The sequence below is a fragment of the Delphinus delphis genome, chromosome 17, assembly GCF_949987515.2.
Source record: "Delphinus delphis chromosome 17, mDelDel1.2, whole genome shotgun sequence".
NCBI classification, from domain to species: domain Eukaryota; kingdom Metazoa; phylum Chordata; class Mammalia; order Artiodactyla; family Delphinidae; genus Delphinus; species Delphinus delphis.
Window position 1 is genome coordinate 40,995,840 of NC_082699.1, and position 13,844 is coordinate 41,009,683.

A 13,844-nucleotide genomic window follows, 5' to 3' on the forward strand; every position below is an offset into this window, starting at 1 on the left:
TGTACCGATGGGAACCAGAGCTCAGAGCCAGGAGTGGATCCAGGGTAGCTTGACGGGGAACGCGGCCCGTGCTCCTGCCCTCGTACCAGGGGCTCCCTCTAACTTGCAGGCATCTTCAGGACCTCACCGCCATGAGACCTGTGCAGGGCACTTGGCCTTCCTCAGCCTCCCTTTCTTCCTCCCCTGCCCTCCCACCCCCGCCCACTGGGCCTCTTGCGCCTCCCTTTTCCTGGTGGCTCTTTTCTCAACACCTCTCCAGTTCATCCCTCTGCTGCGCTCTCCCCTCTCATCTGAATTTCCCATCTCCTCCCTGCACACTATCTTTTGCCAAAGTGAACCTTTCACCCCTCAGCCCGATCACCTCCTTCTATTGAAAACTCTTCCCTGTTGGTCCGTTGCTCTTAAGACAAAATCCAGGTGGCTTCTGAACCAGCCTCTGAGGCCTGGTGTTCGCTGGCCCAGCCCACCTCCCCAGCCTCCTTGAACCCTCTCACCTGCCCTCTGCTCCAGCCAGCTTTGCATTCTTCACTTCAAAGATGCTGTGTCCTTTCCTCCCACGGAGCCTGCCTCTGAGTTCCTCCCTCTCTGCCCTGCTCCCTGCACTGGCTGGGCTCATGTTTGTACACCTGGAAATAGAGCACCTGGCTCCTCTCCTCTGAAACACTCAGCATAGGTTAAATACTTGATAGATGTTTTCTTTTCTGCTAAACGTTATGCCTCAAGAGGACAGGGCCCGTGTCTGCCCAGTCCCAGGCCCCAGCACTCTGCCTCACACATACAGGCACACGCTCCCGAATCTCCAGGGAGTGAACAAATGTGGCTCCTTCCAGGTCTCCGACTCCGCTCTGCCTGGGCTGTCTCACCCCCGAATCCGGTACTTTCCAGAAAGGCTCCTCGGGCGGACGTACGTCCTCCACATCCCCTAACCAGTATTATTTCAGCACGTCTGTCGTTGGCTTCTGCAGAAGTTTCTCTCTGCCCCGTGTGAGTTAATGCTCCATGTCACGGCTTGGACCTGGGAATGCAGTCCCGGGTGGTACGTGGACCGCTGGGGGCCAGCACACAGCCCCTCGCTGTCACATGCGGCAGCTGTTCAGTATCTCCTCGGAAGCAGGCACATCAGGAAGGCAAACTCCTCGTACAATATTTGTATCCTTTTACAATCTATGTGACGCTTTCATGAATAGTTTTAACTTGTAGCATTTATTATATTACTTCAGAGGTTTATAATCATGGGGTTGCCCCTTTCCAGAGAACTGTCAGGCGTTGTCTTTGTAATTTCAGACCTCCTTAAAGCGGGCCTTCCCACAGCACCCCATGCTGCTTGATACAGCCGACGGGTCCTTTGTTTTGGACAAAACTATTTCCGTAAAAGACTTCTGTTCCACCCTTGATCTCACTGCGCCCTTTTTCTGGAATGTCCTCACCTTCATCTCCATCTCTTGAAATCACTCATTCCTGTCCTTAATGATCCCACTCCACCCTGTCTTCCTTCCAGAAGTCTACCGCCATTGCCGTCTATCCAAATGAATCTCTCAGTGTCCCAATTTATGTCACCATGGTAACACTTGCCACAGCGTACCTGATTTTGTGTTCTGAATAAGCGTCTGGCCTCTGCCCTTAAGATCAAGAACCTTGATCCATTTTATCTCACCACCTTGTACATCGTAGGCACTTAATAAAAGATTATCGCTGCAAATCAATTAGTGTGGGATTTCCTATTAAGCTAATTTACCACTTACTGTTTTTCCGAGATATCTATAGACCGTTTCTAAAATACACAGCTTAAATTCTCAAGCTGCTAATTTTGAGGATTCTGCCAGTGCTCTGTAGACAGTTAGGAACACTTTGCTCTCTTCCCTCTTCTGGGTCCGTGTCATGTTGTCATTAGCCAAGGTAATTTACTGGTAGTATTGTTCAAGATGGGTTATCATTTCTTTAAAGCCCTGTGTCCAAAAAAAGAGGAGCTGTTTGGATTAGCAGTATTTGCGAACCATCCACAAAATAAACAAGAATCTGATTACAGACCTTGGTTGTTTTTTTTTTTTAATACATCAGGAAAACCTAAAACGTCAACAAGTTTTGCTAAGAGAATGTACTATTAAAAGGAAAGTTACCTTTCTGCGTGGTACCCCAGGTTTGTTTTTTTCACGTTTGTTTTTTCATCATCGCTTGTGTTTCTCAGCTTTTCTTCATGCATCTTCTGCCCAATTTTGCCGAGTGCTGGTGGGACCAAGTCATCCTGGACATCCTGCTGTGCAACGGTGGTGGAATCTGGCTGGGCATGGTCGTCTGCAGGTTTTTAGAGATGAGGACTTACCACTGGGCAAGCTTCAAGTGAGTCATCTTCCTCCGGGCCCTGAGTCACGGTTTCTCACAATGTAGATATAACTGCCTCAGTAGCACGCACCATGAGTACGTTCTCTGATGATAAGGACTAAATTATGCATTAGTAACTGGAACTCAAAAATGATTATAAGCCCAGTTTCAGGCATTGATCCAGAAAATGCTAAATCATTTTCGAGTTTCTCAAATCCATCCCCTCCTTTTTATCCATATGCCTCAGCCTGAATTCACACTCCCATGGCTGGATTGATTAGTCCCTTGTCCCCAGGTTAACCCCTCTAAGCCTTCTGCCACCATTGCTTGAATGATCTTAGGAACATCACATCCATCATGTCATTTCCCTGTGGTGGCTTCTCATGGGCCTTAGGACAAAGTCCATAGGCTTGGCAATTATAAGTCACTTATTTATTCTGTCTCAAATTTATTTTGTTATGTGGTGTAAGGGGGAGATTTCACAGCGTTATTGTGTTTGATGAACCGGTTTTCCCCGTCCCTTTCATGAATAATCCTTTCTTTGGCCACTGACTTGAAAGGACACTTTTTAATATATTTCATACAGTATATACTGTAACAAAATCTGTCGCAGTGCTGGGTGTTGCTCCAAGCAAACTTCATACGCAGTATCTCATTTGAGCCTTACATCAATGCTAGGGATAGACGCTGCCATTCTCTTCACTTTAGGGTTGAAGGTACTGAGGCTTCAGTGTAGTAATTTGCCTGAGGATACCCAGCAAGCAAGCAGTAGAGTCTGAAATTACATCAGGCCGTCTGGGTCCTTAAACACTCCATAATGCTTCCCTATTTTCATACATTTATGCTTCAAATTCAACTTGAGAATCATCCTGTCAAGTTCCAAGATGTAAGCGCAACTAATGAACAAAAAAGTCCTGTTGGTCTTAAGTTACATTAAACATATGAATGTATATAGATCAGGTTGGATTAACCTTTTCACTACATTAAGTATTCCAGTTCTCCATCACGCTGTATCTCTGTTTATTCCCATCTTCCTCTACCTCTTTCCGTGAAGTTTCACCATTTTTTTTTTTTTTTTTTTTTTGTGGTACGCGGGCCTCCCACTGCTGTGGCGTCTCCCGTTGCGGAGCACAGGCTCCGGACGCGCAGGCTCAGCAGCCATGGCTCACGGGCCCAGCCGCTCCGCGGCATGTGGGATCCTCCCGGACCGGGGCACGAACCCGCGTCCCCTGCATCGGCAGGCAGACTCTCAACCACTGCGCTACCAGGGAAGCCCTCACCATTTTTTATATACAGGTTCTTCATCATTCTTGTTTATTTTTGGATAGTCTCTGTTTCTTTGTTGCCCTTTTGCCTCAAATCTTCTTGCTGGGAGATTTTCTCACTGCATGCTTGTTGATGGGCGGGTGAGTGAGTGAAGGAACAAACCTGGTTTCCTTCTACTCCCCCTTCCCAACCCCCTCCTCCCTCCCCAAGAACAAAAGGCCTGGCCTGTTTATCCTTATGCCGTCAGCACTTTAAAACGGTGTCTACGACCTAAAGGTCCTCGCTATACATCTCTGTTGAATTTAAAAAATCTTTACCATTTATTAAATCGTATGACCTTGGATTTTGGCTCTCCTGGTCTAGCACAAGAGGACCAGAATCTACCCCCAACTCTGAGGTTTACAGAGAGCCGGAGTCAGCCATTCCCTTTCTCGGAGCCCCAATGTTGTCATTTGTGAAACGTGGGACTATTTGTTTCTATCACAGGAATATGAAATTGAGTGATTTCTAGGATTGAAACCAAGAAAGGTTAAAAATCACTGTCACTCCAAACTGTTCACTTAATTGAGGAAGCTATAGGGTGAGGAAATGCTGTGGGTCCCCTCACACGTGGAGCTTGTTCTCTGTTTTATCAGGGCGCCCTGGGGGCGGGGGCATGGGTGGGAGTGGTGTCCTTCCTGGCCTAGTTCCAGGTGGCTGTCTGTAGTGTACCTCAGCTTCTTTTGTCACCAGTTCACAAACTGTGGCCTGTGCTGGCGTGGCCAGTCCACTGGTGCTCCCCACCTGGCGTGCTGCTCTCAGCGCATCACCTGTGAATAGAGGCCGCTGTTGGAGAGATGTTCAAATAGAAAGGAATCTTTGGTTGTAAAATAGTCAATGCATTTTTCACAGTTTTTTGGTTTTTTGTTTCTTCCCCCTCCTATCTCTCTGGATTTTCACCGGAGCTGTTTTCTTCTCACAGGGACATCCACACCACCACCGGGAAAATCAAAAGAGCCGTGCTCCAGTTCACTCCTGCTAGCTGGACCTATGTTCGGTGGTTTGACCCCAAATCTTCATTTCAGAGAGTGGCTGGAATATACCTTTTCATGATCATCTGGCAGGTATCTCTTCAAATGCTCAAAAGTAGGGGAAAACAAAATAAAAACCATCCAGGAATTTAGGGTTCATGCTAGTTGACATTACTTATCAGCTCGTTGCTTTAGAAGATGTAATATTCTGCAGCTGACATATAGAATTAAAGTGATGCTGTCACGCCTAAGGTCTTGCTTCATCGTGAAGACGTTTTAAAATACGGCTCTTTGAATTACAAATTGGAAACAGATTAAAATTCCCTGTAAAAACCTTGTGCTCAGCATCTATCACCCAGTGAGTTAGGCGTTGGATGACCTGCTCGAATGATCGTTTTCAGGACCACAGCAACAAACGTAAGGCTTTTTCTTACAGTCCAAATTCAGTATTTGAGTTTTAAAATTGTGCCTCAGCTGTTAACCACTTTGGGTAATTTGTAGAACGCTAAATACAGAAGCCCTCTGCTACCTGTGGGGACTGGAGCCCTTTGGGGACCTGGGCCCTCCAGAGTGGTGTCGGCGGTGGAGAGAGGCTCTCACTCCAAGCGGACTGAAGCGATTCAGACAGCCAGGGGTCTTGGAAAGGGATTACCCAACGACGCTGTTTTCCAGAGGCAGCCTTTTTTTATTGTCCCTCCTGTCCCAGGTTAATTGTTTCACAACTTTGGGAGACTAGCTGAGGGAAACCAGCTTTCACCGGAAGGGTCTTTCAGAATCATCAGACATGTTTTGAACACATATGCACAAAATACTCCCAACATAAGGAGAAAATGGGCATGTGTCACTTTAAAGATAGACTGTCCTTGTCCACAGAGGGAGGGAGAAGAATAATGCCCATGTCAAGAAATGGAGTTTATGGCTACAGAAGTGTTCGTGAATAGTTGTATAGTCACCATGGTTTGGGGAAGCCAGTGTGTAGGTAAATGGGGTGTGATTGAGTTTTACCTTATGGGGCAATGCCAGGGAAGGCAGAGGTTTTCTTTTATTACGAGGACCTAGGAGGAATTTGGATTTGCCCAGGAGAGAGAGCGGGATGTGCTCCTAGAACGGCAGAATTCCACTGGGCCCACTTTCCCCCTGATGATGAGCGCGGTGCAGTGATCAGCTTTCCTTATGTGGTGATGAGTGAACCGTTTTTATTTTATATCCTTAAACTCAGCACTGTGGGGAAAGGCGCACATTTTATGTCACTGAAATGAACCTGCTGGTCCACGTGATGTGCTCTTAAAGCAGTGACCTTTCCTAATCTCTGCCCCTTGCTTAATCTGGAGGGGAAATGCAGTGGCCTCTGGGCGTTGAGCACAGATTTCCCGGTGGGCATCTCTTTTGTGCTGCCAGGACTGGTCATGGGATGAGCGGTACTGGGCGCTACCCTCAGGGAGCAGTCCCACTGCCAGGTGAAGCCTGGACCAACCCCACACCCACTTTTAAGAGCTGCCTTCGGTTGAGGATCTGCTCGGTCCCTGGCACGAGCTGACCGAGTCCACAGTCATCTCTCAGTCACGCACACGCGCCTCAAGCTTCTTTTGGTTATTGAAGAGCCTACTTTCCTGCTGTCAGACTTCTCAACCTGGCCTAATTTCTGCCGGGCTGCGGAGGTGTTCCACGGTACAGATTCGTTGTCATCCTTTCGCTCTTAAAGCATCTCTCTCCCGACTGTCCCAGCAGCTCACACACGTGAGCCAGGTGACAGTCACGTGAATCTGGAAACACAACAGATGGCTGATGCCCCCTGTGCCCCTCTCAACACCCAGCACCTCCCCTGGACCCCTGCTTGGTTGGTGCCTGTGTTGTACTGGTTGTTACCGGGCTTAAGCAGCAACCCTTAGAGACCCGGTATGTCTTCTGGAAATGCTTTGAACATACCAGTTATTTTTAGCTGTAGAACGTCCATTGAAGGAATAGATGTTCATGACTTAGCATGAAGCACCAGGTTGACTCTCGCCTCCTTCTTTTGCAGCTGACTGAGTTGAATACCTTCTTCCTGAAACATATCTTTGTGTTCCAAGCCAGTCATCCGTTAAGTTGGTGTAGAATTCTCTTTATTGGCGGCATCACGGCTCCCACAGTGAGGTAATTCTGTGTTAGCATGACCGTCAATTGAGCATGATTACCTGCTTTGTATTCTCCTATGTAGCATAAAGGAAGTCACATAAGCTAGCAGATTTTCCGTGAAAATGTCATTCTGAAGAATTATACATCCAGGGGGAAAAAAAAAGACTTATACATCCAGAATATGAAGAAAACGTTTTGCTTCTCAGACCTCAGTAACATGAAGACCAGCACTGCACCATTATTTTCAAACCCCTTTAACGATCTTCACTGCTGTCCTTTTCTCCCCCGTAGCATCCTACTTAAAACAAAACGAGTAACAGAAATGCTAAGGTTTTCTTCCTGAGATTATTGAAAACTAACAAACGTTTTTATGGTGGATTGAAGTAATAAATTATGTTATTTTTAGAATGAGACTTTATTAGTTCTTTTAGAGCCAATTAAGTTAATTTCCTTTTAAAAATGTCCTTCCTGGGCTTCCCTGGTGGCGCAGTGGTTGAGAGTCTGCCTGCCGATGCAGGGGACAGGGGTTTGTGCCCCGGTCCAGGAAGATCCCACATGCCACGGAGCGGCTGGGCCCGTGAGCCATGGCCGCTGAGCCTGCGCGTCCGGAGCCTGTGCTCCGCAACGGGAGAGGCCCCAGCAGTGAGAGGCCCGCGTACCGCAAAAAAAAAAAAAATGTCCTTCCTGTGGTCCTCCAGGACAACAGGGACAAGGATGGGTGTCCATGCCCTCCTTCCCCTGGATTCATGACTCATGTAGGGCCTTAGAGATGAGGCGGTGTTCAGAGACTGTCCCCGACGTGGACCGATTCCAGTGGACTTCAAAGCAAAACACTTTCATTTGTTTCATTGTTCCTATTTGGAAATGGCATTAGGGTTTTGTTTTGTTTTGTTGGGTTTTTGGGGTTTTTTTTTTTGTTTTTTTATGGTACGCGGGCCTCTCACCGTTGTGGCCTCTCCCGCTGCGGAGCACAGGCTCCGGACGCGCAGGCTCAGCAGCCATGGCTCTCGTGCCCAGGCTCTCCACGGCACGTGGGATCTTCCCAGACCGGGACACGAACCCATGTCCCCTGCATCGGCAGGCGGACTCTCAACCACTGCGCCACCAGGGAAGCCCGGCATTGGGGTTTTATATCTAGTGTGGAGGACCGGCATTGATCAGTAGAAACACCCAAGATCTCTGCACAGCTGATATAAATACAAACCAAGCAGATAAAAGAGTTTGCTCTTCAGAAGCTGTAGTATAACTTAATTCATTATTTGTAATGTACTTGTGAACTACACAAGTAGAAGGTCTCACTTGCCAGGGAGAGTGGGTGTTTTCCTTGGTCAGACATAGCCCTCACCCCCAGCTAGCACCTTTTCTTGTCCTCATTCGTTATTACAAATATATTTATTATATATATATATATATATATATATAAAAACAGGAAAGTAACAGCTGGTAAACCGCAGGCTTTTGCCACTTTATAGACCAGTGGTCCGTCGAAGTAGTTATCTCATGCATGCAATTTTCCTTTGGTGGGTTGGAGCCTCCCTACTGTATTTAAAATTTGATTTAATTTGAGACTGCCAGTTATTTTCAGGAAAGATTAGCAGCAGTTTCTTCATAAAATTACGAGCAATCAACAAAGTCAATAAGTGGGGAAAGAAATGTCTTATAAAACAGAACAGCAAATCACATGCGATTCATCATGAAAATTTCAATATTGTTAAACATTTCACAACAAAAACTAGAGATTTAGACCAGAGACTAAAAATCCAGTGTTCAGACTTTTCGAGAGCTCCTTAAAATTTTTGCCAAACCCTACGGGTTTCCACACAATTCTTTTTTGTTTAAAACTTAGCCACTTTCTGTGTTCCTACACCACTTGAGGCTATTCATATGTAAGGAGATGGTTTGACAAGCTTCTTGGAAAGACGGAAATACTCTGATGGGTTTTAGGTCCCAATTAGCAAATGCCAGGCCCTAAAAGGGAGAGAAAGCTCATAGGCGTCAGTATAAATCATACATACATACCAGATCTCCTTTTTAGACTTTCACATGACTCTGCTTTGAGAAGATATTTGAGTGAACATTCTTTTAATCTAATAATATAATGTGCAGTGTAGGACATGGACACCATGAGTAAAGCAGCTGAACTAGCAAAAGCAAATTAGGTAATGAAAATGTGAAGTCAGAGGAAAACCTGAATTCTTTATAGTTACAATCCTTCACTTTGGGGTACAGAGGCGATAGTTTGTGGATGAGCTTTAGGCATCCGTGAACCCCCCAAAGTTTAATGCAAAATTCTGTGTGCATGTTTTATGTGCCTTTATCATAGCTTTCATCAAACCCTCAAAGGAGTCTGTGACCCACCTCCACCAGAAGATGATGAGTTAAGTTTCAGGGGCAGTAATGAGACTCTAAGCCTCCACTGTCCCACAGGCAGCCTCTCCCACGTGTGGCTACTGGGCACTGGGAGTGCGGCCAGTCACCCTGAAATGTGCTGTATGTGTAGAGTACACACTGGACCTTGAAGGGTTAGTGCAAACACAATATAAAATGCTTCTTTATAATGTTTTCAATACATTGGATTATATATAAATTAATTATTAAAATGAATTTCATCTGTTCCTTTTTACTTTTTTAACACGGTTATTAGAAAACTCTAAATTGCATTTGAGGCTCATACTGTATTTCTATTGCATGGTTGCTGCACTGAGCCTCTCACCTCCATGTCATCACCTCTTTTCTGATCATGTCAGTAACATTCAGTTATTGGCCTCAGTGACAGTGAGGTGCAGCTACAGTCCCATTCCAGTTTCTGAGAGCCACAAATGTATATATTTATTGCCTGGTTATGATCAGCAACCTTTATCCTGGAAAGAGCCAGAGGAGACAGTGACCATGCAGGAGACCTTCTGGCATCACCTCCGTGGAGGGAGACTGAGGCATCCACCACCTGGGGTGGCTTTGGCTCAGGGCTGTGGGAGTCTGTGTCTGAATCAAGACTGCCTTTGCCAATAATCTGGCTCCAATAACCATCCCCCTCCAACCCGATCCAAATTCTTAGCCTCTTACAGGAAGGTTTCAACAGGCACTGGCTTCCTATTCCCTTAAATAGAACTAGACCAGGCAGCCCAAGTATGTGGAACAAGGCAGACATTTTTTATACTCACGCTGTCAAAGTGATTTAATTCTGTATTGACTTGCTGGTCTTCCAGAAGCTCTCAGTGAATTCCACCTTTGTTCTTTCAGACAGTACTATGCTTACCTCACCGACACACAGTGCAAGCGTGTGGGAACACAGTGCTGGGTGTTTGGGTGAGTAATCTTTTATCGTGGACATATAAAACCACTTTAGCCTCTGAATTTCTTGGGTTATTTCTTAACCCTACATTAAGTGCCTTTCAGTGCAGTTTTGTTTTTGTGTGTCTTTCATTTTTAACATTCCTTTTCTGATTTAAATTTAGAGGAGTTAATTGGCAAGTTACACAAAGAGGGTGTAGAAACTGTTTTTTAAAAAAATATTAGGAAATCAAAAGATAATTCCCATGTAGAACTTGAAGACCTTGTTTCTTGAAATAAATCAGAAAATGAGTTATATGAATTCCCTGTGAAATTGATGGTGAGTTTGGGACAACATATCGTGATGGGCTTAACCACATTTTACGTTACTTTCACACCAGAAAGACCCCACAAAGCGACTGACTGCTTGCTGTCTACCAGGGTCTAATTTTATTATCCCAAAGAAAACTAACACATGGTGACAATTTATTGTCTCATTACAGATACAAATGCTGTATCTGAATTTACAACTATTTAAATGATTTGAAAGAAAGCAAGGGTTACCCAGTTTAACCCCCAATATTAAATGGGAGATACTCTTCAGTGTCTCAAATAAGTGCTTCTTCTGCTTCAATACCATCAACATCTCACCATGCCATTTAGCAACTGAAGTTCCAGAGACATCCAGCACACCTGTAGGTGAAGTTCAGTCCCTCAGGGAGCTTACATTCAGGACCTAACCTAGGTTCTAAATGGAGTGTGACAGCATAAAGAAAATCTGATGAAAACCCTAACAGATTTTTAAACAGAGTCACTTTTTTTCCCTGTATTACATGCGTATTGAAACATCATCCAAAGACATCAACTATTTAGAGATACTTGCTGCTTACGTTGCATTGTCATTCGTTCCAAGTGTGTGTGTGTGTGTGTGTGTCTGGAGCTCTCACTCCAGATTCTGGGGAGTTAGTGAAGTTTGATCTAGGCAAGTTTCCCACCGCCTTCTTTCCAAAAGACAAAGGGCCGTTGTCACTGTTTCTCATAAATTCTGTGATGTAAGCTGATTTTCCTACCCAAAGTAGCTTAAAGGGTGATAGGATGGACTCAATTTCCATCCTATGGATAGGATGGATTTCCACTGATTACTGATCTGGCGGGAGAGAGAATTCACACATCTACCAGGTTTCTAATATACTTCTGTCACAGGAAGGAGGAAGGTGGGCTGCCTTCCCACTGTCTTGTCCGAGGACTGGGGCTCTTTCCTGCACTTCCTTCTTTCACCACATGCCTCTTCTTTCCACGGGCATTTTTCTCTTCACGTTTACAAGTCCTTGCCAGCGTCTTACTCTACAGAGCGTGGGTATATTTTCCACAGAACTCTCTGCTTACCTGTTGAGGAAAAGGAGACGGCAGATCAGAGGGAGAGGCAGTGTTACAACAAAGTTTTTTTTCTGATCAGGCGGTCTGAAACTATAATCACCGTGGAGGGAGAAATGGCCGAGAGGATCAAGGGCAGAGAATGGTGGCAAACGCCACTCCAGAAAACTGCGCCTTGCTGAAAAGTGGTAAAAGAAAGTAAAACGCAAATGATCTGAGATGCAGAGGTCAGTTGGCTAATTTAGGATGCTTTATTATAGAGACTCGAGTCCTCCCAGAATGGTGACATCAAGGTTAGTGAACCTTGAGAACTAGTGGGCCATGCTGAAAACGAGCAAGTCCCTCTTCATAAATCAAGCAGGGCAGACCTGCCTGGCGCGTGAACTGGGGCAGGAGCTGCCTCTGGGCGGTCAGCACGGTCAGCCCGTGACGGTGAAACAGGAGGCGCGGCCTCCAGTCTCTTCTCTTCTTCGTTACGAAGTCAACTGAGTGGGTCCTGAACAGCATTTTCTGAAAATCAAATAGAGTCGGAAGATGTCAGAGCAAGGGGCCGGTAGTTTTGTGTGACTTTTGTTTCAGTCGTGTGTGTGTGCGTGTGTGTGTCTGTGTGTGTGTGCGTGTGTCTGTGTACTGGGCCACAGTGAAAAATAGGCTTCCTGCCGTGGGTCTCAGATCACAGAAGTTGGAGAAACAGGTCTAGTCTGCTGGTCACCAAGCTCTTGAAAGCTGCCTCAGTCAGCTTGAATACCCAGAAACCTCTCACAGTAAGCTCTGGGTGTTCTGTCTGGTTAAGGGCAGGTAGGCACACTTCTTCTTAACATTTTCTGATGCAGTCCTGCATCCCAGCAAGACGTCCCAGCAAGAGGTCGCACATGCTCTGTGTGTCCGCCGGCAGGCGCCCTTGCCCTCGCTGCTTCCCTGACAGCCTCGACTTCAGTGTGACAGTCGACCTCAGCCCTGCTCTCCAACGTGCCAGCCTTTGTTGTGGCGGGGAGCTGGGGAGGAAGAGGGGGTGCTCTGTAAAGATTCAGGCGACCACTCCTAACCTTGTTTCACTGGGGCTGTGGGCCAAGACAGCTCCAGATTCTTTAGAGGCGTGTCCAGGAGACTTTCTGCTTTGCACAGGTGCCTCTGACTCTGGGCATTCCGTTGTTTAGAGCCGTCCATCCATTTGACCGTGGCAGTGACCTCTGTCTGCCAGTAGGGAGGGGACCGGGGGCCTTCTGGGCCTCTTCCTGCCTTTTTAGAGATTATCTGTGCAGCAAGACCAGTCCCTCCAGATTCCGTCGTGATCGAGGCACACCTAAGGTGGCCTTATCTGAAATCGCTGTTCCTGGGCAGTCTTTGGGATCACGTGACCGGCTATGTTACCCTCACCTCATCCGTTCTTACCTTCAAGCTCTGAACCTTAATAAAGGTCTGATTTTAATATTCATAGATGAAGTTGTATTATACAAGGTTAGCTTTTTTCTCTAATGTTTTAATTAAAGAGGAAAACATGGAAGTTATTTTTTCCATCGTTTTTGGATTTAGCAAAATTGCTTACAGATGCAGAGGATAAAGGGTTTTTATCATCAGCAGAACTGGAGCATATTAAATCTGGAAATTCTAAGATGGCTGGGAGGGAATGTGATTGCTGCCTTCAAGTTACTGAAAGACTCTCCTGGAAGGCTCACACTCCCCTGTATGACTGCAGAGGGCAGAATTAGGACCAGGGGTGGAGGGAGGCAGGTACCAGCCTGAGACAAAGAACGACTTCCCAACAGCTAAAGAAACTGAGCAGCAGAGGGAGCTGCCCACAGAGGTAGTAGGTTCCCTGGCCCTGCAAGGGCTCCAGCCAAGGGGGTGACTGTCCACCCATTGTGATAAGCTCCGACTTAGATGATACCAGGCAGCCTCCAGCTATGAAGACGTACGAGTTGAGATTGTAGTCTGTGAGGAAGGAAGATGTAAAGAATATTTGACTATTTCTGGGGAGGGATAGAGGGATGAAGAGGCAGAGCACAGAGGGTTTTCAGGGCAGTGAAACCATTCGGTATGACCCTCTAATGGTGGACACATGTCATTATACATCTGTCCAAACCCATAGAAGGTACATCACCAAGCGTGAACTCTGACATAACCTATGAACTTTGGGTGATGTGTCAATGCAGGTTCATCACTTGTGACACATGTTGACAGTGGGGGCAGCTGTGCATGTGTCGGGGCAGATGGTATAGGGACTCTGTACCTTCCTCTCAAGTTCGCTATGAACCTAAAACTGCTCTGAAAAAAACAGTCTGCAGAAAAGAAGAGAGGAGTAACAGTACAATAAACTTTTAATTAAATCTAAATATGTATGTATATATAATAATATATATTATTCCTGAAGAAAGCACAGTGTCATTTTGTAGGGGACCTGCTTCCAGTGTTTGGGGCAGAAATCTTATGACCACTTGAACTTTTTGATGGAATTATGCATATTTCTGGTAATGCATAAGCTCTGATAAG

General features: G+C 46.0%; 1 protein-coding gene across 2 annotated transcripts in view; it reads left to right on the plus strand.

The window, feature by feature from the left end:
• Positions 1-13,844, plus strand: part of PTDSS1 (phosphatidylserine synthase 1) — a 64,491-nt gene that overhangs the window by 38,696 nt on the left and 11,951 nt on the right. For both annotated transcript variants that reach the window (XM_059994937.1, XM_059994938.1), the window contains exons 6-9: positions 2,186-2,337; positions 4,547-4,688; positions 6,616-6,728; positions 9,951-10,016. In XM_059994937.1, the coding sequence (XP_059850920.1) occupies positions 2,186-2,337; positions 4,547-4,688; positions 6,616-6,728; positions 9,951-10,016 (473 nt within the window). The remainder of the gene's footprint in view (positions 1-2,185; positions 2,338-4,546; positions 4,689-6,615; positions 6,729-9,950; positions 10,017-13,844) is intronic.